This window comes from Manis javanica, chromosome 8 (genome assembly GCF_040802235.1).
Source record: "Manis javanica isolate MJ-LG chromosome 8, MJ_LKY, whole genome shotgun sequence".
NCBI classification, from domain to species: Eukaryota; Metazoa; Chordata; class Mammalia; order Pholidota; family Manidae; genus Manis; species Manis javanica.
This window is the reverse complement of record NC_133163.1, coordinates 116,947,619-116,971,848: the sequence shown is the minus strand read 5'-3', so window position 1 is coordinate 116,971,848 and position 24,230 is coordinate 116,947,619. Positions and strand designations below refer to the sequence as shown.

Below are 24,230 nucleotides of genomic sequence, written 5' to 3'. Positions count from 1 at the left end.
GTAATTAGACTGGTTTGGAGGCACTCTTGGTGCTCCACCCACATTCCCCTGGGTTCAAATGCTGACTTGGCCACTCTCTAGCTACAGAACTTGGGGCCAGTGGCTTCACCTCTCTGACGCATCTGCTTTACGTCGGGTTCTCCTAGTAGACCCTGATGCAAGGATTTAAGTGCAAATTATTTGTGGAGGGGGAGATGATCCAGGAAGCACTGTCAATGGAATGAGGGAGACAGAGAAGGGAAGGAAATCATTACAGGGTGCAGCAGTGAGCAGGTGGCCATTGCAGACAACTGGGGCCTGGCTTCAGGGGACTCCCAAGGAAACTAGAGTCTAGCTCAGAGCCGTCCCTCACGAGGGATGTCTTAGTGCATTCGGGCTTCTACTCCAAAAACACTCCAGACTGGGTGGCTTACAAACAGAAGTATATCTCTCGCAGTTCTGGAGGCTCTGGAGGGAAGTCCAAGATGAAGGTGTTGGCATGTTCAGCCTCCGGTGGGGCCTGCTTTCAGAAGACAGCACCTTCTCGCTGTGACCTCACATGGTGGGAGAGATAAGGACCTTCTCCCAAGTCTGTTTTATAATGTCACTGATCCCATTAATGAGGACTCCACCCTAATGACCTAATCACCTTCCAAAGCCCCACCATGTAATACTAGCACCCGAAGGGTTAGGATTCAACATATGAACTGTGGGGGATACAAACATGCCATCTATAGGAGGGGTTGCGGGAGCTGGGTTATACATCCATCAGCTAAATTGGTTGAGGACTGTTCCCACTAGTTCCCCAGCAACCCCAGCCTTCTGAGAGAGCTCCAGGGGCCATAGAGCACCTTCCGGCTTGTGGGTGGAAGTCACAGGATCCAGCATTCACAGGAACAGGGGGTGCTGAGGGAATAGATTAGAGTATTGGTGGGGACTGCAAGGCCAACCACTCACTGGGGATAGAAGGGTCCTCTGCATACTGTGGGCTTGCACACGACGGTGTGGAGCACAGCGCAGGATCTAGGCCAGGCTCAGGGATGCCCAGGGATGATTCTTGGTCCTGTCATTCATATTCTGGGCATGCTGAGTACTCGCCAATGGACAAGAGAACATGGTTTGTTGTGGAGAGAGGCGGGAAACAAAATACAGAAGGCAGGGGGAAGACCCATTACACAGGCTTCGAAGGGCAGTGAGGGCACAGACCTAGCCTAGTAGGCAACAGGGCTGGGGAGTGAAGGGCTAGTAAGGAAAGGGAGTAGCACCCTTCAAGGCCAAGGCCAGAAGCAGATGGCCTCATTATGGAAACTCTGCCAGTGCACGTGAAAGCGCACAGTGTCTGGGGGGAGCAGGAATGGGTGTCTGAAAAGTAATCAGTGAGACAATTTTGCCCCCCTGGTTTGTTTGCATACAGACCTCCACCCTCTTACCCTGTCTCACTCAAAAACCTCTGAAGGTTTATCATTAACTATCAAATGAAGGCCAATTAAAAATCCCCTACAATGTGACCCAAAATTATTCCCCCTCCAAAAGAATGCTTGGATTTACCTCCTTGGAATTTGATTAGCCCCTAAAGTAAAGAAAGGGATAAAAATGTAAGAGCTTTATCTGGGCCTTTTTTATAGCCAAGGAGTGTCCTTCAGGGGCTCTGTCTCTGGCATTTGGAACGTTGACACAATGACTCATAACCCTTAGGTTTCATCAGAACAGGGGGGAAAGAACCATGAGGAGCCAGTGCTGCTCTGAGAAATAATAGGAAATGCTGCCTCCGCAGTGCACAGGGCGGTCTGCACAGTGGAGGTTTGCTTGGAGAAACGTTTCTCCTCAACATGGATGTGAATTTGGACTTGCCAAACAGAAGATGATGATTTATTGTTGGTATGGATGTACATGTCTGTACGCAACTGTGTGCATGCATGGGCCTACATTTTTGACCCAACCACACCCACTGGAAGCCCACAGAGAGGGCTCGTCCCTGCACATCGCCTCCTGTGATGACAGAAAGACTTGAAGTTGACCAGCCTCAGACCAAAGAAGTGGCTCCCGAGGGGTTAACTCAGGAGCAGATGTGAGGAAAACTTTCTCTTCCCAGATACAGCAGAGGGAGCCCACCGCTGAGGGTCCCTTGAACCTGAAACTTGGGTTTCCTCTGGTCTACACTTCTGCGACCTCTGACGGCTCACCATTTCCTGGGCACAGCCAGAAGTCTTGCTCTTTTGCACAGACCCATGTGTGTTTGCAGCTTCCTCTGCTTAGAATGACCTTCCTCACTTCCCCTCTAAAAAACTCCTGCTTCCGAGGCCCCAGTCAGACTTGACATCCTTCCCTGACACTCCTCTGTTTCCCTGGCATTTAGTCACGTCCATAACAGCACTTACCACAGTCCCAGCTACCATGCAGCGCTGAAAAGCAATGAAGCCAAGGTACCAGGAATCTGGGATCAGGCAAGACAGGCAGACAGTAATTATACCCTTCATAGGCTTTCTATGAGGATCAAGGGAAACACTGTAAGAAAAGTTTCCCGTGCAATAAGCAGGTAATAAATGGCATGTTCTTTTGATTATTATCGTATGTTTGCCTCTTCTCCTGGATAAGGCACTTCATGAGGAGGCATGACCCACGTCTGCTTTGTCGCCCCATCTCCAGCATGGTGCTAAAGAGGACACTTACTGAAAGGCTCAGTCCCTGTTCCCTTGCGGAGCAGCATTCCCTTGTGTGGGAATGCCTTTCTCCACTCCACGTCTCTGCTTAATGTCATGACTCTGCTTGCTGAGAGCTCTCGTAAGCCCATCTTCACACAGGTGCACTCCATCCAGGCCCCTAACTCTCATGGCTTTTCTCTGACATCTCAGCCTAGCCAGGGGCACGATGAAAGTCCTGGAAGCCACGAGGGCTGTGCTGACGGCTAAAGGGAAGGAAGCAGGCGTTGCCTTTGGTCCATACTAAGTGCTCAGTTGCAGGTTGTCACTCTTCCTTCTGTTGTCTCCATGACAGTTGTTTCTGATGTTGCCTTCCCACTCTGGCCCAGTGTCAAGGGTTTAGCTCACGTAAGCTGCATCAGAAATGTGGAAATGTTGAGGGAACTAGCATGGTGACAGCTACCTCCAGACTTTTAAGGCAATTCGTGTTCTCCTGTTCCCTTTGATGTACTTTTTCTTCAAAAGGATGTTTCTTCATCCACCCTGCACGTCTGTTTGTGCTGTGGCCACAGTCCTTCCCTTTGATATCTTTACTGCAAATGTTGTACATACTTGTGGCTTGAGAAATGGAAATCAGAAAATAACTTCCTGGATACATTATAGGTTGTGTCCAGGGCTTGACCCTAGTAGAAATCCCAGTTACTGACCTTGGCAATACGACTGAGACTCAGGCTCAGACACAGCATTTGGAAGAAGGGAGTATCCATCCCACCCCAAGATTTTGGACTGGACTCTCTACTTCAAGTGGAAAGGGGCTGGGGCAGACACAAGCCCCGGGTGTAAACATGTTTATTCAAAGCTCACTTCCTTTACTCTGTTGGCACGCACGAGACCGACCATGATAATGGAGACCAAGGGAAGCCCTCTGAGGCCATGTGTGTGTCACAAATGCAGTCACCTCCCAGCATCCACAATATTGGCCCAGATCAATGGCACTCATCATTCAAACAGCAGATAACAAAAACCATCTTGTAGCTTTCTTTTCTCCTTTTTTTTTGGCTTTGGAATTTCTTATATCATTTTTTTGGCAGATGTGCCTTCCCAATAACTGTATGTTTGCTTAAGTTAATCTTTAAAAAAAAAAGTTTGTATTTCCTAAGTACAGACCAACAGACAAGGCACAGGGAGGCCAGATTGGGAGGTGAGGTGGGGTGGCCACAGGGGCAGAGAGGAGCCCTGGAGCCAGGGTCTGCCTCAAAGTGGACCTCCCCCAGTACTGACTTGGAGAGTGGCTGCCCTGGAGGGGGACACCTGGGAGCAAAGAACAGGGTGGAGAGAAAGAAACAGAGGGTGGGAGAGAGCTCTACCTGGGCCGGGAGGTGCGGGGGTGGGGAGAGGATTGTTGGAGAAGAAAGTTGAAGAAAATGAGGCAGAGGGTCCAGGAGAGACAGACAAAGGGGAACCTATCTGTCCCAGCTGGCCAGGGATTGCCCCTCTTTTGACGTCAAAAGTCCAGCAACCCGGAAAACAGGGTTTCTAAAGTGGGCTTAGCAACTATGGATTTTATCTATCTAGTGTGCTTTGTCATCCCCTTTTTCTGTTTGTTTTAGGAACTCCTCTCCTATAAAACGTGGCCTTGGTGGGGGTGTCAGTCATAATGCCCTTCTCTTCCTGACTGCTCAGGGCTGGGCGTGTGCCCCAGACTAGGCAAATTCCAGCACCATATTCTCCAGATACTGATGGCTTCAGGGGTGGGCAGGAAGCAAAACCCTGGGCTCGTCTGCTGCATCAGGCAGGAAGGCTGTCTCTCTCCCTTTAACATCTATAAAGGATAAGCCTGGGCCTTCTGGCCACATCTTTCTAGCAGGCAGAGGAATCCTGTCTGCTGTAGAAAAGGACAGCAGAGTGCGGCAAAACTGAGAGAAGAAACAGAGAAAAAGCCAAGAGCCTCATTTGAGTCTCCTGATCCAGCTATATCAGTCACAAATCAACTTGGCACTTCCTGTTTACATGAGCTTGTACACACCCTTTTCTGCTTCAGTCAGTTTGTGTAGAGTTTCTGTTACTTACAACTGAAAGACTTCCTACCAATACCATTTCTTCATTTAAAAACTGAAAATAATTCCTTGCAGGTCTCTTGTGAATATTAAATGAGGTCTTAGGTGTTAAAGAGATTCCAAAATTAGTATAATACCATGGATAGCCCTTATACATTGCTGGTGGGAATGTGAAATGGTGCAGGCACTGGGCGGACAGTTTAGCAATTTCTCAAATGCTTAAACATGCAGTTACCATATGACCCAGAAATTTCATTCCTAGGTATACATCCAAGAGAACTGAAAATACGTGTTCACATAAAACTTGTACACAAATGTTCATAGATGCATCATTGATAATAACCAAAAAGTGGAAACAATCAAATATTCACCACTTGATGAGTGGATAAGCAAAATGTGGTATATCCACACAGTGGAATGTTATTTGGCAATAAAAAGGAATAAAATGCTGATACCTGCTACATTATGGATAAACCTAGTAAACATTATGTTAAGTGATAGAAGCCAGATACAAAAGGCTACGTGGTGTATGATTCCATTTACATGAAATGTCCCAAATAGACAAATACAAAGAGAAAGTGGAAGAGTGGTTGTTGCCAGGGGCTTGGGTGAGGGCACGGGGCATGGCTGCTAATGATTGCAGAGTTTCTCTTCTGGGGGATGAAAGATGCTCTGAAATTAGTGGTGGTTGTTGCATGACCTTGTGAATATATTAAACTGCTTAATTGCATGGCTACTTCTATGTTATGGGAATTACATCTCAATAAAAAATAAGTATGCTATGTACATGTAAAGGATTATTATTTTTATTATTACTGCTCACTGCAAATTCCAGCTTCCATTAAGCCCTTCATCCAATTCTCTGAGCTTCTCCAAACTGAACCGGGACCACGCATTTGTCACCTATACTCAGCTACCTCATGTGATTTAAATAATGTTTAACCATCACTAAATAATAAATGATTTAAATGAATGATTAAATAATACACAATGGTTATGTAAAAAAATATGACCTTACGGCTCATCTTCTCAGCTCAAGTGGGGGCTTCTCTTGTGGGTATTGCAGAACACAGAGGCACAAGAGCCACTCAAGTACCTGCTGAAAGAATAAATGAGGCACCCTTCCCTGTCCCACCTCCCAGATTACAGGAAGGCACACATACTGTACTCAGCACCCCCATACTCCTGATGAGGACAGTGTGAGCTAATGAACAGTAGCATTGCTACTTGAAGACCAGCAGCAGCTCACCCAGGCACCAGCCCCTTCTGCAAGCAGTGTGCAGTCTCCTAGCTCAGACTTCAAGCTCCCCCACACACCAGAGTGCCTACGGTGCCATCGGGACTCCCAGATCTTCAGGGAATTTGCATTCTTCATAAGTATTCAAGGTAACTCCCTCCCATGCACCTGAAGTTTGAGAACCACTAGGGAGAGCATGATTTCCTGTAGGCAGGAAGTGATTTGCAGCCCCTGGGATAGCTGTTGTCAGTTAGGATGCTCTAAGCTCAAAGCACCCTGATTCAAATCACTCAGACAATAAAGGGGACTCATTGGCACGTTACTGAAAGCCCTCAGGGGAGCAAGCTGAGGGGGTTCAAGAAGACCCTCCTGGACTTAGTTTCTCCATTCTGTCATCCAGCATCTGCTTCAGTCCAAGGCCAGATCTCTGTTCTCCACCCTGACCCCAATCAACTACATGATCCTTTACGTCAGCCTGGGAGGGTATTTGGGGGTAGGAGAGAGATAGTTAGTTAGTTAATCCACTCTAAGGGCTTTTTCAGAAGAGCAAGAAAGCTTATTTCCCAAAAAAGTTTCTTCCTTTGTCACTCTGCCCTTCCTTAGACCACAGCCAGGGGATAGCAGTACACTGATTCATTTCAGCCTAAATCACGTGCCTTCCCCCTACACACACACATACAGCTGCCCCCCCACCCCGAAGTCTGTGGCTGAGTGGGAGAGGTGAGGATACCAGAGGATACAGGGTAGCTAGCAAGGAGACAGCACTGCTGGGGTCGGGCGGGGGGGTGGTAGGGGCAGGCACAATGCCCACTACCATCCTTGTATGAACCTGGGCCTTCTCAAAACCTACCTCATCCTGCAGGACCCAGACTGAATGTCACCTCCTCTGGGAAGCCCTCCAATCCCTCCCAGACAGAACACTCCACACTGTGTTCCCCTACCCATCCCCTGTGCTGATCACCTATCCATCCGTCCACCTACTTGCTCTGTTGCTGGGTGCTGGGCACTGAGTGACCAGCTGTGATCCAAACAGAGATTTCTACCCTCATGGTGTTTTCAGGCTAGACAAGGAGAGAAAAGTTAGTCTAATGATTATACCAAATGATGTGTAGTTTCTCTACTAAATACAATGAAGAAAAATGAGAGAGAGAGAATGAGCATGTACGTGGGAATCTGACCCGGTGAGGATAGGACGGGGGGTGGAGGGGTGCTGAGGGGAAGTTTTCCAGAGAAAGTTCTGTGGGACCTCTGCTCTAGCTTTCATCCCACATCCTACCCTGTACCTCAGCTCTCTCCCCTTCCGCAAAAGCCGGCTTCCACACCCACGGCTTCTGGTCTAGGCCCTAACTTAAAAGCTTGTGTAACAAATGTGCGTTGAATTTAATTGCCAGTGGTTAGAAAAGCTGGAAAGAAAGATAGCTGGGTTCCAAAGAAGAGCTTCACTCTTAGGATAAAAAAGGGCAGTTCCTCCTGGATGCTGTGGGATGACTCAGGTGTGGGGGCGGACAGAGTGAAGGTGGAGGGGGCTTTATTTATTCCAAGTCAGAAGAAGCACTGTGGTCCTTGCCTCCCAAGCTCCAGGGTGCAGGGAGACAGGGGGATGTCTCTGAATGGACGTTTGAAGGACATCCACTCCCCTTGGTCAGAGGAGGCCTGAGTCACGGCCAGTGTCCCGGGTCACCTGAGATGACCCTCTGAGCTTTGCGAAGCTCCTATCTCTGGGAAACAGGAGTACAAATGACTGTTCCTGAACAGACTCTGACTTTGGTGGTGGGCACGTGGAGGGAGGCGCTGCACGGGTGAGGTGCTGCCCAGGAGCCGTTCTCCGGGATTTTCTCCTAAGGCAGAGGTGGGGTGCGGGGAGAACAGATCCCGGAGACGGCGGCGAGGCCGCAGCATGCAGCCCGCCCAGGTGGCAGAGGGGCTGAGGCTGGCGTGGAGCCGGGCAGGCGGCGGGCGCCCCTCCCCGCCGCTCGAGCCCTCCCACTTCCTCCGAGGGAGCCGGGCTGTCAGGGAGCCCGCGACCGCGCGCAGTGCAGGCTCGAGGCGCCGCGCCGAGGAGGCTGCCGCTCTGGCTCGCCGCCGCCCGCCGCCGCTCCGCACCCGGCTCCCGCCGCCGCGCCGCGGGCCATGGGGCTGCCCAGGGGCCTCCTGGTGGCCTGGGCGCTCAGCCTGTGGCCAGGTACGTGTCGCCCGTGCCCCCCCCTTTCCCCTGGGGGCCCTTCCCTGGCCCTCCGGGGCCTCGGGTCCAGCTGCCAGGAGCAGGCCGGGGTGCGCCCGGCTGGGTCGGACCCTGGCCGCTCTTAGGGACATTGGTCCCCCGAGAAGCGGCTGCACGCAGTGTCGCGGCTCCGTCAAGTTCGGCCAAAGAGCGAGGCGCACGGAGGCGACTTAGGGCCAGAGTTTAGCGAGTTCGGGAAGAGCTGAAGAGGCTCGAACTGAAAAGCACTTTGGACCGGTGGCCCCGATGGGCTCTCTGGCTACTGCCAAGGGCCACGTCGGGGTTCCTGCGCCGCTGCCGGGGCCATTCGGGCGTCCCGGGAGCGCGGAGGGCGCGCGGCCGGGGCTGGGAAGGGCACCGGAGTGCGGAGCTGGCGCTGCGTCGGCGGCCCTCCTGCCTGGCGCGGAGGGGGCGCCCTGAAGTTTGGAGAGCCGGGCGCCGCGGCCCGGGAGGTCTGGGGGAGACCCGGTTGCCGAAAGCTGCCCAGAGACCCTCCGGCAGGGGACGGAGCCAAGCCCCAGGGCTGGCCGAGCCTTTGCTGGCCGGGCCGAGGTGGCAGGCGCAGCTCAGCAGTCCGGGGCCCCGGAAACGTTACCTGACACTCCGGGTAGGGACGGGGCATCACCCCCAACGCGCGCTCGGAATTATGCAATTATTCAGTAATCCGGGGGGAGCTGCCGTCGCCCAAACGCGCGACTTCACCTAATGCCCTCCAGGTGTCAGGGCGCGGTGGGGGCTTCTGGGCGGCAGGGCGCCCCCCCCCTACCGGAGCGAGAGTCCAGCTTTGGGCTCTCCGCACCCGATCACCCGGCCCGAGCTTTTCCACACCGGGAGCCCCGGCCCAACCCGCCACGCAGGGGCGGCGGCGGTCAGTGGCGATCTTCCACTGACCGCGAAAACTTCGGGCTTCTCCTCGGCCCTGCGGAGTGCTCCGGAGGGGACCAGCGCCCGTCTGGGGACTGGCCGCCCGGCCTTTGCTTCAGCGTGGGCTCCAGTCAGGGGCTGGCCGGGCCGGTACTGAGGGTCAGACGCGAGGGCAGAGAGAGAGAGAGGCGTGGAGACACCCCCCGCCCCCCGCAGCCTGTGCTCGCTCACCTCAGCCCGGGTTACCACGGAAACAAGTGCTCCATGCTGTGGGTCTATAGCAGAGCATCTGGGAGGGCCTGTAGTTGAAAGGGCCTCTGGCTGGTAGGGTTCAGTTCAGATCCTAGAGTCACAAAACAAACATTGAGGCATTAAGCTGTTGAGTTGGAGAGTAAGGGAAGAGCAGTGACCAGGCAGGTGTCCGTCTAGAAACCAGCTGCAGGAGGAGGCGAAGCCCACTCTAGGTCATTTAGACAGGAGGGGAGACAACTCCGGGAGCTGTCTTCAGATTACTAGGGGATCCAGCCACAGGAAAAGGGAATGTGCTCCTGTGTGACCCCAGGCAGGTGGAACCATCCCACCAGACCCTGAGATAGAGTGGCTGCCTTAGGGGCTAGAGACCTCAGGCAACTAAGAGCAAAGTCTTTGAAATCAGACCTGGCCCCTCATTCTGACTCTGCTGTCCACTAGCTGTCCAACCTTGGGCAGGCTATGCAATCTCTCCAACAGGTTTCATCTCCTGTGGAATGGAGATAGAAATTCTGAGTTCATGAAGTTATCAGGATGATTAAGTGAGACCCTGCAAGAAAAGTCCTTAACACAGGGCTTGGCGCACCATAGAGCTGAAGCAATGGTTGTTAATACTCAAGCAGGGGTGATAGCAGGGTAGGGGAGTAGGGTGAGGGACAGGGACAGGATTTGTGACTCAGAGCTCCCTTCCTATGGAGAAAACCACCCGTGAGTTATGTCTGGTCAGTTTGGGTCCTTGAAATATGGGATTCATTAAACATATCAATCATGTTGGAATGCCATCTGCTTAAAAGAAATTGGGGGTGGGACCCAAGTGTGTGTGCAATCTGGGCTCTGCCTAGAGCTGAGACTTAAGGCAACACCAGGGAAAGCTAAACAGAGGCACTAGGGAATGAACAGCACAGAGAAACTAATGGCCGCAGTCCAAACAAGAGGAGTTCAGTCCCGCTCAGATAAGCAAGGGAGGCTTCCTGGAGGAGATACTGGCTGAACTGGGCCTTGAAGGAGTATACAGAGTGGAGGACAGGCCTTAAAGTAGGACTGTTCATATGTTAGAAGTTAATTTCCTGGAACTAGTTAAAGAACAAAAACGTGAATATTTTAAAACCACAAAGGTGACTGGTCAGTTTGGACTCAAGATTGAAAGGGTCACAGGGTCATTGGATCCATTCCCCTGGCTCTAGAGCAGGATTGATGTTAATCTCTCATCTGTGCATTGCATGGATTCAGTGTGAGAATTACCAGGATGTTTGCCTACTGGTGAAGGCACATTTTGGCTGGGCACGTTTTGGCTGGGCAGGGGACTTGTCGCAGGCCAAGTTGGGAGTGAGTCCTCATTGAGACCATTATGAGGTCAGAGCCTTGATCTTTCCAGAACTTCTGCAGCAGCCTGGGCAGGGTGATGGGGTAGGCAAAACTATCAAGAAAGCCAGGAAAAAAAAAACCAAAACCAAGTAGACAAGATCAAAGACTTTTGTAGCTGACATTCAGAGAGAACAGATCCATCAGAACTTTCCTATCGTTAACACATCTGTAATAAGGGTTGATGAGGTGAGGATTCTTTAAACCAAGCCTTTACCGAGCACCTGTTAGCTGCCTGGCCTCATAAAGACACACAGGGAGATCATACAGATTGGGGACGAAGGTCTTGGGGTCTCACTGCCTGGGATAGGTCTGGGCTCTGCCAGTTAGGACTCTGTGCCCTTGGAAAGTTACTAAGCAATTCTTTGCCTCAGTTTTCTCACCTGCACAATGGGGATGATAGTAATAGAATTTATAGAGTTAACTAAAGATTAAATGAGCAAATATATATAAAGTGCTTAGAAAGTTCCAGGCACATATTGAACACTCAATGAGTTGTCTTTCATTTCCATAATCATCATCATCGTCAGTGCTCAAAGTATTGACCATTCAGTAAGGGACTTAAGGATGCACAGAGATGTACCTTTCAAATTCAAGTCCCTAAGAGAAGTCTAGAGCAAGTGCTGGGGTGTTGCAAGCTCAGAGGAGACATACGTGCCAAGGCCCTAAGAAAGCTAAACTTTCCAAGCCACTCTCCCCAAAGACCTGGTCCAGGCTTGATTGTAATGAGAACTTGTGTGTCCTTGTGGGGGCACCTTACTCAGCAGAAAAACCTTGTATGGAAAAAGCACAGTACTAGGCACCATGGGTGTGTAAAGACTAAAGAGATCCAAGTTTTGCCTTCCAGCTTTGGAAGAGCAGGAAAGTTGATGAAATTCGTCATTTTGCCTTCCCTACTGCCTGCCCTTCTGGGAGCTTGTCAGCCACACCTTTAAGCTACCATCAGAAGAGGAGATTTTGGACCCTTCCATATGCAGGCTCTGAGGCCCTTAAGAGATGGGAATAGAGTGCTACCCTCTTCCTGCTTGCCTGCCATACCTCCATCCCTACCCCACAATGGACCCCCCCAGAGATGAGATGTCTATCTCCTTGCCATTCTCATTGTTCCCCACCCACCCACACAGACCTTAATTTTGCCCTCTCTGAACCTCTTTCTTTCCCCTCCTGTAGTGGAAGCTTCCTCCAGCATTGGGAAGCTTCCCTTCCATCCTCTCCCTTCGTTACTTAGGACAAAACTCTCTCCTGTGTTGGCCCAACTGGCTCTTTTTTTTTATGGTAGAATTATTTTTTAATTGAGGTATAGTTGACATACAATATTATATTACTTTCAGGTGTACAACACAGTGATTCACCATTTATATACATTAAGAAATGCTTACTACAATAAATGTAGTTAAGTGTAGTTACCCTCTGTCACCATACAAAGTTATTAAAATATTATGGCATTCTCTCTGCTGTATTTACATCCCTGTGACTTATTTATTTTTTAACTGGAAAATAAATCTTAATCCTCTTCACTTGTTTTGTCCATTGCCCCACTTCCCCCCTCCTCTGGCCAACACCAGTTTGTTCTCTGTATTTTTTAGTCTGTTTATGTTTTATTTTGTTTGTTTGTTTGTTTTGTTTTTTAGATTCCAATATATAAGTGAAATCATATGGCATTTGTCTTTTTCTATCTTATGTCACTTAGCATAAACCCTCTAGGTCCATCCATGTTGTTGCAAATGGCAGGATTTCATTCTTTTTTATGGCTGAGTAATATTCCATTGTGTATATATACCTCATCTTCTTTTTCCATTCATCTATTGATAGACACTTAGGTTACTTCCATATATTAACACTTAGGTTATTCCACTATTGCAAATAATGCAACAATGAACAAAGGAGTGCATGTATCTTTTCAAATTAGTGTTTTTGTTTTCTTTAGGTAAATACATGGACGTAGAATTGCTGGGTCATATGGTATTTCTATTTTTACTTTTTGGAGGAACTGCCATACATTTTCCACAGTGGCTGCACCAATTTACATTCCCGCCAATAGTACATAAGGGTTTCATATTCTCCACATTTTCGCCAATGCTTTGTTTCTCATCTTTTTGATACTAGCCATTGTGACAGGTGTGAGGTGATACCTCATTGTGGTTTTGATTTGCATTTTCTTGTTGATTAATAATGTTGAACGTCTTGTATCTGTTGGCCATCTGTGTGTTTTCTTTGGAAAAGTGTTTCTCTTAGGTCCTCTGCCCATTTTTTAATCAGATTGGGTTTTTTTTTGGTGTTGAATCTTTTATATATCTTGGATATTAACCCCTTATTGGATATATCATTACAAATATATTCTCCCATCCCCCTTGTCATTTTGTTGATGGTTTCCTTTGCTATGCAAAAGCTTTTTAGTTAGTTTGTTTGTTTGTTTTTGATTTTGTGGCCCATGCCTGAGGAAACAGATCCAAAAAAATATTGCTAAGACTTATATCCAAGAGTTTACTGCCTGTATTTTCTTTTAGGAATTTTATGGCTTCAGGTATTATATTTAGGTCTTTAATATATTTTTGTATATGGTATAAGAAAGTGGTCCACTTTCATTCTTTTGCATACAGCTGTCCAGTTTTCTCAACACCATTTATTGAGAAGACTGTCTTTTCCCCATTGTATATTCTTGTCTCCTTTGCCTTGTCTCTTATATGCCAATAAACCCACATAAGCTGTGGGTTTATTTCTGGGCTTCCTATTCTATCCCATTGATCTGTGTGTCTGTTTTTGTACCAGTACCATACTGTTTTGATTACTGAAGCTTTATAATATAGTTTGAAATCTGGGAATATAATACCTCCAGTTTTGTTCTTCTTTCTCAAGATTACTTTGGCTATGTGGTCTTTTGTGGTTCCATACAAATTTTAGGATTATTCGTTCAAGTTCTGTGAAAAATGCTACTGGTATTTTCATAAGGATTGCATTGCTTTGGATTCTATGAATTGCTTTGGTAAGATGGCCATTTTAACAACATTAATTCTTCTAACCCATGAGCATGGTATAACTTTCCATTTATTTGTGTCATCTTTACTTTCTTTTATCAGTGTCTTACAGTTTTCAGAGTACAAGTCTTTCACCTCCTTGGTTAGATTTATTCCTAGATTTTTTATTCTTTTCAATACAATTGATACAATTGATAGGATTGTTTTCTTAGTTTCTCTTTCTGCTAGTTCATTATTGGTGTATTGAAATGCAACAGATCTCTGTGTATTAATGTGTATTCGACAACTTTACTGAATTCATTTATTAGTTCTAATTGCTTTTTGGTGGAGTGTTTAGGGTTTTCTATATATAGTATCATGTCATCTGCAAATAGTGACAGTTTTACTTCTTCCTTACCAATTTGGATGCCCTTTATTTCTTTTGCTTATCTGATTGCTGTGGCTAGGACTTCCACTAGTATGTTGAATAAAAATGGAAAGAATAGACATCCTTGTCTTATTACTGATTGTAAAGAAAAAGCTTTTAGCTTTTCACCACTAACTATGATGTTAGCTGTGGGTTTGTTGTTATATATGGCTTTTATTTTGTTGAGGTATGTTCCCTCTGTACTGGCTTGCTCTCGCTACATAGAAGGGAGTTTGGAAAACTCAAAAAGCTCTCTTTTTTTCTCCACAATGCCTGACTTTGGAGATTATTTTCTCACTATAGGCTCCAAGATCTTACTTTGAGAGTCAAAGTTGAACATTGTTCTACTGTAATTGCAAAAAAAAGTATCCATCATAATCCTCCCCAGGTAGCAATGGCCTCTGGCAGACTCAGGAAGGGCCAGCTACAAAATAAGCTCAAAACACACACTAACACATTTCAAACATGGTATCTATGCTGGTCCTCATCACTTAATGCCCCTCACCCCACCACCACCACCACCAAACTGTGGGCTACCATCAAGGATTCACAGCCATTTGAAACTACTTTTCCCCAAACAATCATGTGCTCCAGAAATTGCCATATGCCCTCAGAAGTGAGTGCTTACTATAGGGAGGGGTGGTCGAGGCAGGGACCATCCTCAACCCCTGTTATGTAAATCCTAACTACAAATTCTTAGTTGAAAGCCCAGAAGTTTGTTACCAGTGACGGAAGGAGGGGAGGAAAGAGACTGGAGTTGGCCAACTTGTAAACCCAAAATAAATAACCACAAGAAATTTCCATGAAGGGTTTTCATACTGTGTACTTATGACCTGAGTCACAAGATGAATAAATCCCACCTGGAGGAAAATGTCAGTGTGGTCACACCCCCTCCCTGCCTCTGGCCCTCATTTCCTCCTTTGCCTACATACACCTTTACTGAGCAGCAGTCACAATCAGAGCATGCGTGGTCCAAGAGGTCCGCTGCCTCCATTCAAATCCTTTCTACTTGGGTGACCCTGAATAAGCCTCTCCGGGCCTCGTTTTCCTCAACTGTAAAATGGGGAGAAAAATGACTTCACAGACTGACAAGTGGGTTAGATGATCTGTATGTGGTTCATTCAAACCACCACTTAGAATAGCACATGGCCCCCAGTAACCCTCAATTAACAGATTATGCCCTTCTCACTGCTTATTTGATCTGTGGCAGCCACTGTGTCAAGCACTTTTGTGCACCTCAGTTAGGCCTCACTATGGCTGCATGAGGTTGCCAGGTTGCACCTAAGAGGTTAAATGGCTGGTCCAAGATGATGCTGATAGAGTGAGGGTAGTGACAGGATTTGTCTGAGCCCAAAGCCACTGCTCTTGATCCATGAATGATATCTTTCCAGGCAAAGGGCCTGGAGGATGTAGAAAAACAAATGATACCCTTGCTGAAGGAGCTGTCTTCACAGGAAATGAAGTCTGCATTCTACAGCCCTTCACAGGGGCGCCAGCCCAGGAGTGGCCACTCCCTCCTTCAGACTCACCTAGTTGGTGCTTCCTCAGTCAAGATGCGGGCTTGGTGAGACGTGGTCCTCCCTGCCCCCCATGGCCCCTTGTAATGTGGGCGCCCCTCTCCCTCACAAGACTGTGGCTCAGAGGACTCTACCACCTGCCCCCAAGCCCAATATTCTGGACCACTTAGACTGCCCTAGGGCTCCCTCTCCAGCCCATCCTCAGGGCCCACGCTGGGCATTCCTCTGCTCCCGTTCCCCTACTCAAAACCTGCTCTGAGCTCTTAATGAGTTATTTCATGCCGTGCAGTGCTAATGAGTAACAACATCTTCATGTGTCCTAATGGAAGGAATTTGCATTTTATTCGGCTGTGCCTTGAGCCCAGGGAACAAGGAGCTGATGGTGGAACTTTAGGCACCAGGACCAGTTCGCAGACCAAATAACTGAGGCAGGGGGACCTGCCTGGCATGGTCCAACCACTTAGCCCACTACTTCACTGCCAGTCAGAGGTGCCCTACTTTGACTCTTGTGGATGATGGGAGGCCTCATCCTATAACATAGAACCCAGTCTCTGGCTTGGGTGATGCTGCTCTAAGGCAGGCAGAGGTTTTTTCCACGTGGTACGTAGGGCAAGTTAGGCAAGTTACTATAGCAACGTGTTCTGGGATTTCAAATAGGATGACACAGAGAAGGGATTCCTGGCTCCACCTCTGGGTCTGACAACTTTCTTTCTCCAGCAATATCACCCCAGCTTGGCCAGGCTACCAGAAATCCTGACTCTACAGATTTCCAAGGCCCAATTCTTTGCAAATCAGGAGGACTGGGCCTCAGGAAGGCCTTGGAAAAATCATGAAATGAGCCAGTGGGTACAACTCCCAACAGCCTGCAAACTGCACTCCCATATGTTTGTTCTATGAGTCAGGATGGGCCAGGAAAGGCCAGAGGCCCTGCTAAGGTTGGGATGTCCATTAGATACATAGGTAACTGAGGTTCTTAAAGGCTGAGTGATTTTCCTGTGATTTTTCCCAAGACCATACAGGAACTCAGGGGCAGCCCTTCTGGTCAAAGATGAGGTTAGGAACCTAATTTGCTATACCCATCAGACAAATTTAAGGAGCAAATAATGCTTCAGTCAGAGGAATAAGGTTCTAATGGTAGATTTCCTACATATCTGCCAGGCAGGTAAGACAAGATCATTGAAATCATTCTCTGTAGACCTCTCATGAAGTCCCATAGATAATTTGTTCATACCACTTATCAAACACACGGGACCAGATACATCATCCGCAGGACCCACTGCAAAGTGAGGATGCAAGGCTCCTTGTTTAAAAATCATAAGGATCAATATGGCCACAGAAGAGCATTAAATTAAGAAGGGGTCCTTCTGAGTGCGGATGTCTGAGCAATTTCACAAGTCGGATACCCAGCTCTTCTCACGTAGTTCTCCCCGCAGGCCTGTAATCTGGCAAGGAGGCACCGTGATCCCACTTCGTAAATGAAGAAATGGAATGGCTTGTCCATTCGGCCAACATGTACTGAGCACCCACCAAATCTCAGGTACCTCCAGGTTCTGGGGACTCCAAATTAGACAAGACATAGTCTCTGCCTCAAGAAACTTGATTGGGGTGGGAGAGCGCAGATGCCACACAAGACTATATGGCTCATGCGAAGTGCTGGTGTCCATAGATACAGCGAGCATGTCTGTCCATGGAACAATTCTTAAGGCACACAACCACGGCTGTGAAACAGTTTTAAGCCATGGAATTCAGAGGATGCTTCTGTGCAATTACTGTCCCAAGATTGTTTTGAGGACATTTTTGGGGGTACCTTTAAGCATTTGACATTGAGCTCTGGAATAGCCACCTTGGCAAATGGAATAAGCCAGAACTTGAAGTTGCTGGCCTTTCTGCAGCCATAGGTATTTGTACTGCTGTGGTCCTGCTGAGCTAACACTTCTAAATAAGGGGTCACTCCAGGTTCTTTCACCTGCCCACCTCGGCCTCCTTTCTTGGTCTGTGATGGAATTGCAGATGATCAGCAAATCCAGTGTCCTCAATCCTGGATGAACAGGAGAATGATGGTGTAAAACTAGACTCTTGCCCAGGCCCCACCCAGAGCACCTCATTACTCTCCGTGGTGGAGCCCTGTGCTGGTATGTTTTAAAGCTCCTCAATGAGTCTAATGGGAGACATGGCTGAGACTCCCCCATGAAACCTAAACCCAATCCCCAATCAAGCAGCAGAAAAGCGCTGTCCAGGGCAAGACAGTGACTTGCTGGTGAGGCCCAGATTTAACTAGTTCTCCTGACTCTGTTTTTCCAGCTCCCCACCCCCATCCCATCAACCCGGCCTGAACATGCACAGAATTTGTAGCCAGGCTGGGCTGGAGACACAACTTAAAGTCAGAGTTTGAGAGGCTGAGCACAGGTAGAGGTTAAAGGTAAGAGCTGGTAGTTGGAGGGTCATTTGTTGGCAGCCCTGTCGGTGTCTCCTGCAAAAGCCTTAAGCTACTGATCACTGTATGGCCAACCCAGAAAAACCAAAGAAATGCTAGAGGGACACTTATTGGCTGAGAATCCTGGTCAGAACTGCCCACAGACAGATGGGCCAGCCCAGGGGACTGGGGGAAGTGGAAGGTGTCCAGCAGGGGTTAACTAAAGCCCATTAGGGTCTCCTGAGGCTGCTGACTGTTCAGGTGAAGGAAGCACCTGAGTTGGGATGGAGTCCTGGCAAAGGGAAAGCTGGGCTGGATGAGAAAGGGATGCTCCATCACGAAGAAGAAGGCTGGTCGAGCAGCCAAGCAGGGGCCCCTGTGGCTGAGGCCTCAGCCCCGACTCCGGTGTCATTGTCTCTTTGGCCCCCATCCATCAGACCTTTCTCAGTAGCGGCTAAAGTGACACTAAAACACAAACTGAGTTGTGTAGTCACTCCCCTGCTTAAAACCCTCAGTGGCTCCCTAATGTCATTGGGTTAAGTCCAGACAGAGCTCATCAGATGCTGAATGGCTGGCCCTGGCCTGCACTGAGACCTACCTCTAAGCAGCACCATGTGCAGGCCAGGGCACCTGCACACTCCTGCCGTGTCCCCACCTGAGTGACCTACTTAGCTTTTCAAACATACCAGTTCTCTTTGGCCCTCACTTGTATTGTTCCCTACATCCCATTCTACCTTCTCCTTTCTCCTAGGTGCCTTCTTCTTATTCTCCTACTTGCTTCTGAAAGCCTCACTTGAACCCCTCAGTCAGACCTTGGAACCCAACTTGTGTGATCTCAAGATACCCTGTACCTCACCCACCCACAGTATTCCAACTGTCTGAACATCTTCCCCACTGGACTATGCACAGACCATATCTCCTATCAATCTCTGTATCCTAGCCCTCACACAGTGCCAGACATAGTAGGTACTCAATTAAAATATGTCAAATGAATGTAGGAAGTAATCTATCCAAGAACAGAAAGATATTTAAGAGCAAGAGAGATGTCTTAAATTTCTTTGCACATGCACCCCTCCAGAAGTCTTAACCTAGTAGCCTGTATGAGGCAGGCCCTGTGTTAGGTTCTCTGGGAGATAAAAGATAAGAGATATATCCCATTCTTCAAAGAATTTATGGATCAGTCAGAAAGAGATCTCCAGATAAATAACCATAATACAAGGGAGATATTAACAAAGGCTATAAGAGCTACAGATAAAAGGCTCTTGGGATCTGAGAGGTGAGAGAGATTATTTAGAAATTCAGGAAGGGTAGAGAGTGTACCTGGGTAAATGGTCTGACGACAGTGGGCTGAGGCCACGGAGACCCGAGTGCCAAGCAAGGCATTTGGATTCAGCAGGTGCGGAGCCACTGGAGGTTTTTGATGGAGGGTAGTGGCATGTTCTCATCTGCATTTTGAGAAACTCCAGGGGGTGGGGGTTGGACACAACAGGACACAGCTGAGAGCTGGTGGAATGGTCAGGCAGCCACTGCAGTGACCCAGGTGAGCCACAGGCGCCTGAAGTCCAGACAGTGAGATGAGAGGAGGAAGGAGCCCATGAGGGACGGGATGGACGGGCCTGGTCACCAGGGAAGGAAAGCACCTGAGAGGCCAAGGTGGTGCCACTGGCCCTAGGAAAGAGGGCAGCAGCCGAGGAGTTGTGATAGGGGGAAGCTGAGTCAGTTCTGAACGTGTGGACTTTGCTGGGCTCATGGGGCCCAGGTGGAGGTGGCCCTCGGGAAGCTGGGAATGCTGGCTGGGAGCTCAGAAGTGAGTCCAACTCAAGTGCCTTGACTGGGAGCCTGGCACATACACATGCCTTAGAAGGTATGCGGGCCCGCGTCAGAAGGAGGCCTGCAGCATCAGCCTTCTATCCCTCCATCCCCTTTCCAGGCCCAGAAGCAGTGATTCATGCCCCAAACTTAAAGAGAGCCTAGACCCTGATATTAGAAGTCTTTCAGAGCAGAAGAAACCAGAAAGAGGGCCAGGCCAGACCACAAGCCAAACATCGGCTGTGGAATGTGCTTTCTGCTGACAGTGAGGCCAGCCAGGGGCAGAGACACGGGCAGGCGTGGCCAGGGCCCCACCAGTTATCCTGAATGTGTTGAAATCGTCACCAAGATTGGATTACGACATCTCTCACTACCTGGGCCCTCCAAGCCTGGGGTAAGAAGGCCCCAATGAGCCCCTGTGGGTCAGTTTGAGACTCTGGTACTAAGTCTGAGTGAGTCATGTCCCCTTTTAAGACTTCTGTTCAATCACTTCTAAAACAAATATTTGGCTTTCATGATTCCGAAACCTCTTCAGGGCTATGTGTCCATGCTTCTGTGAGCAGCTCCTGATCCAGAACCTCGACTGTGACTATAAAGCCGCACGTAACATGAGAAAGATTGACAACAGACACTCTCTTTTCAAACGACTTCATCTAGAGCACAGATGAACTCAGTGCATGGCGGGTCCATGGGGAGTCCTGGCCTCGGGGGCCTCTCAGGAGGCCTCAGTACCAAGTTTCTGCCCGAGAGGGAACTTGGAGCCTGAACATCCCAGGCAAGTGGCCTTCCTTGGCCTGCAGCCCTCCAGTGACAGAGAGCTTACCACTTCATGAGGCAGGCCTGTGTTTCCCAGCAAAGGCAGATAGAGTCATGAGCCCTTAACTCTTCTAAGGACCTAAAAGTAGCAGTAGACATTTGGAATAGTTTTGAAACCATGAGGTGCTGACATGTACCAGAAACCAAACGGGTTCTGCATAACCTGGGGGACCAAAACACTTCTGCTCCCCTGTCTCTCCCGTCCCACCAATCCTAGTCAATGGTATCCAGGCTCACATGGGTTCTGGTAGGTCTCTGTTGAGCTCTGTGCACACAGAGAGCTTTTCAGATGGGTATGGGTGTATCCACTATAGGGTGGGCCCTGCAGGCTTGGAAAGGAAGGGCCCCAACAATTCCTTTTTTTAGTTTGCATTCAAAGACCAGGGGCGGACAGGCCCAGCAGTTCTCCGGGTCCTCCTGCCCTGCTTCCTTTTCTCTGAGGGAAAGCCCTGCCACAAATTGCATATCCTGAGCCTTGTCGTGCTCTTACTTTGTCTAAACACTCCCTGGGCTAGGGCTAACCCCGGATGCACAGGGCTCTTGATCCACACACCCACGACGAGCAAGAAATAATCTTAGAAGTTGGAAAACCAAAACCAAACTGTCTGAGCTCTTTAAGCTGGTTAGTATGTCAGGAAAGGGAGGGACTCACTGTCTAATTTGGCTCTCTTTGAAATGGCCTGTGGCCAGGATCAGAATGGGCAGGGCCGCCACGTCCAGCTGGGCAGGCTGTGCACTGCATAGCTCAATCAACTGCAATGTAAGCAGCGCCCTCTACAGTCGTGTAGTGCCTTACAGTGTCCAGAGGCGTTGGGGGTGGGGGCGGGGGCTGAAGAGACGGGGAAGTGGTAGCAGTATACGTAAACGGGCTTCCTTAAACCCTACAATAGGCTTCCTTAAATCCTACACAGGAACCTAGACATAGAGCATCATCTAGTTTGGTGTGTGCCTTTTACAGATAAGAAAACAGGTCCAGGAAGCGGAAGAAACCTGTCCAAAGTTGTAAAACAAGTTAGAAGCCATGCTGAGATTAGAACCAGGGCTTCTGAAGCCAAATTCAGTGCTCTAAATTCTCTCCCTCCCTGAGCCCTGAGAATCACATTGCTCTTCAACAACTTCTTGGCAGGTCAATTTATGAGAATCTCGAAGACCTGCACGCTTCCATTCATTTTTTTTTTCTGTCTCTTTTAAAAATGCGTACTGAGCACCTATTGTGTGTTAGACATTGTTTTGGATGTTGAGGATAAAGTGAGGAGACAGATGTAGTCCCTCCCAGTGGGGTACTGGTAAATGTTTAACAACCAATCTGGCTCTTGGGATGTGGCAGAGAGAGCCCTTATTTGCAGAATTTGCCAATTACCATGGTGTAAATCCTCCCACTATGGTCAGTTTTCAGCCACCAATATGAAATGCCTGAATGGGAAGATTACACCCCCTCAGCTCTGTGAGCAGGGTCCAGCATACTGTTAGTCCCTTCCCTTGTGGAACTTGAACTCCAGAGGGAAAGGAGACAGTGTCCAAGTGAGAAAATAGCTCTTATAACCTCTATAATTGTCTTTAATTGTAAAAGAAATAAAGATGCTCTGAGGGAGAATAACTGTTCTCCATTGCACAGTCAGGGAAGATTTATCTGAGGCCATGACATTAAAATTGGAGTTTGAGAAGGAACCAGTTGAGTAAAGATTTGGGGGAAGAGTGCTCCAGGCAAAGGGAACAGCAAGTTCAAAAACCTTGGGGCCAGCAGTAGAAAGTGGCAAAGATCATGGCACAAGAGCAGATAGATCGTGCAGGGCTGGTGGGCTCTGGGAAAGAGTCTGAAATCTACCGTAAATGCAATGGGAGGACCCCAATGGGTATTAAGCAGGAAAGTACCAGGATCTGATTGACATTTTTTTTTTTTGAGAGGGCATCTCTCATATTTATTGATCAAATGGTTGTTAACAACAATAAAATTCAGTATAGGGGGGTCAACGCTCAATGTACAATCATTAATCCATCTCAAGCCTAATTCTCGTCAGTCTCCACTGATTGACATTTTTTTTTTTTTTCATTTTCATGCTCCTGGCCAATACTCTCCTCCCTGAAGAGTGATTGACATTTTTAAAAGGTCACTTTGGCTGCTCTGTTGGGGTAAACTTGGAGCTGAGCAATTAGAATTGAGGGATGAGTTAGAAGCCTCTTGAGAAGGTCCAGGCACAAAAGTATGAGAATGACTTGGTCTGGGTGATGTCAGAGTAAATAAAGAAGCGTGGACACAAATAAGGAACTGAAGGGGTAGAACCTGCAGGATTTGCTATGGGAGGTGAAGGAAAATCCTGAGGACCAGCTTCCACACTTCTGAGTTGAGCAATCAGGTGGGTGGTGATACCAAGTCCTGGGAGGGGGCGTGTAGGGAAAAGCCAGTGGGAAGGGAAGCCTAGGGCACCTTTATGGCCATATGAAGTATAAGATGAGACATCAAAGGGCAAATGCTCTGTGGGCATCTGGACAAATCGTGGGGCACAGAAGGCAGGTCTGGACTGAGCTGGAGTGTGAGCTGGGGTTCCCAGGAGCCTGGGACACTTTGTGGGGAGTGGACAAGGGCCAAAGCCCAAGACCCAGCACACTCAACCAGATCCTACAGTGCATATTCGGGGTCACATTTCTTGACTTCAGTTTTTCAGGCAGCTTGGGGAGTGTGTGGTGGCGGGTAGGGGATGGGGGATTAGTTGATTGAGACTTAATTGCACTTTAAATGAACTTATAACAGAGATTCGCAGCATCATTATTGGTATTGTAAATACCAGGGGGCTTTGACGTCCTTCATAGCAGCTCTTGAAAGCTTAAGGAAAGAGGAACATTTGGATCACTTTCCCTCCCTAAAAGAAAGGATAACTGATGTAAGGCAGGAAAACCTACTGGCTTTCATAACATCAACAGTCACCTTCCTGAAGGAGGGGATCCATGTGTTCTCTCAAAGCATGAGATGGCTGTCCAAGGCTGGGAGCAAAATCACTATTAATTACAACAAATTTCAGCTTGCTGTTTGCTGTTTTCAAGTTTCAGGCCTGTTTTGCATGAGCCTGACATCTGCTTAACCAGCACACTGGCCAACTCCTGATTTCTCAAGAAAAAAATAGGAAGTGCAGCTCTTGTTCTTGTCTGCCCCTTGCCTCCTTTTTCCATGTCCCCTCTCTGGATGCTGGTGGGAGTGTCTTTATGTCGGCCAACATCCCACCTGCCCCATCAGGCGTTCGGACTCCTCCACAGCCCCCGCAGTGGGGCCCTCACCACCCCCACAGGGCTGCCCAGCACACGTCTGAGCGCCTCTGACTAGAGAACCCTTCCTCCAGTAGAGCTGCGCATGCATTGGAGAGTTTAGGGGTGTGGTGACGTCACATGTTAGTAGGCATTTGTTTATCCGGCACAAAATGGGACACACAGGGAATAGGATCGAGAGCAGATGAATGTTTTGATGCAATGGGAGACTGAAATAGGGAGAGAGGTAGATAGAGAGAGGTGTGGCAGGAGGCTGTGGGCGGTCAGCAGCCAGAGTGTACCCTGGGGGCATGGAGCCTGGGTGAGCAGGCAGAGGGTAGGGGGAAAGGAAAGTCTGCCCAGTGTCCTATCAGCTTAGGTGCTTCTTGGATGAATATCGAGTTAATTTGGTAAGCTCGTCTGTGCTCATTGATTCATTTGTTCATTCA

General features: G+C 48.6%; 1 protein-coding gene across 1 annotated transcript in view; it reads left to right on the top strand.

Moving 5' to 3' along the window:
* The first annotated feature begins 7,758 nt into the window (after positions 1 to 7,758).
* Positions 7,759 to 24,230, top strand: part of ITGA11 (integrin subunit alpha 11) — a 107,146-nt gene continuing 90,674 nt past the window's right edge. The window contains exon 1 of the mRNA XM_017666963.3: positions 7,759 to 8,094. Within this exon, the coding sequence (XP_017522452.3) occupies positions 8,043 to 8,094 (52 nt within the window). The 5' untranslated portion in view covers positions 7,759 to 8,042. The remainder of the gene's footprint in view (positions 8,095 to 24,230) is intronic.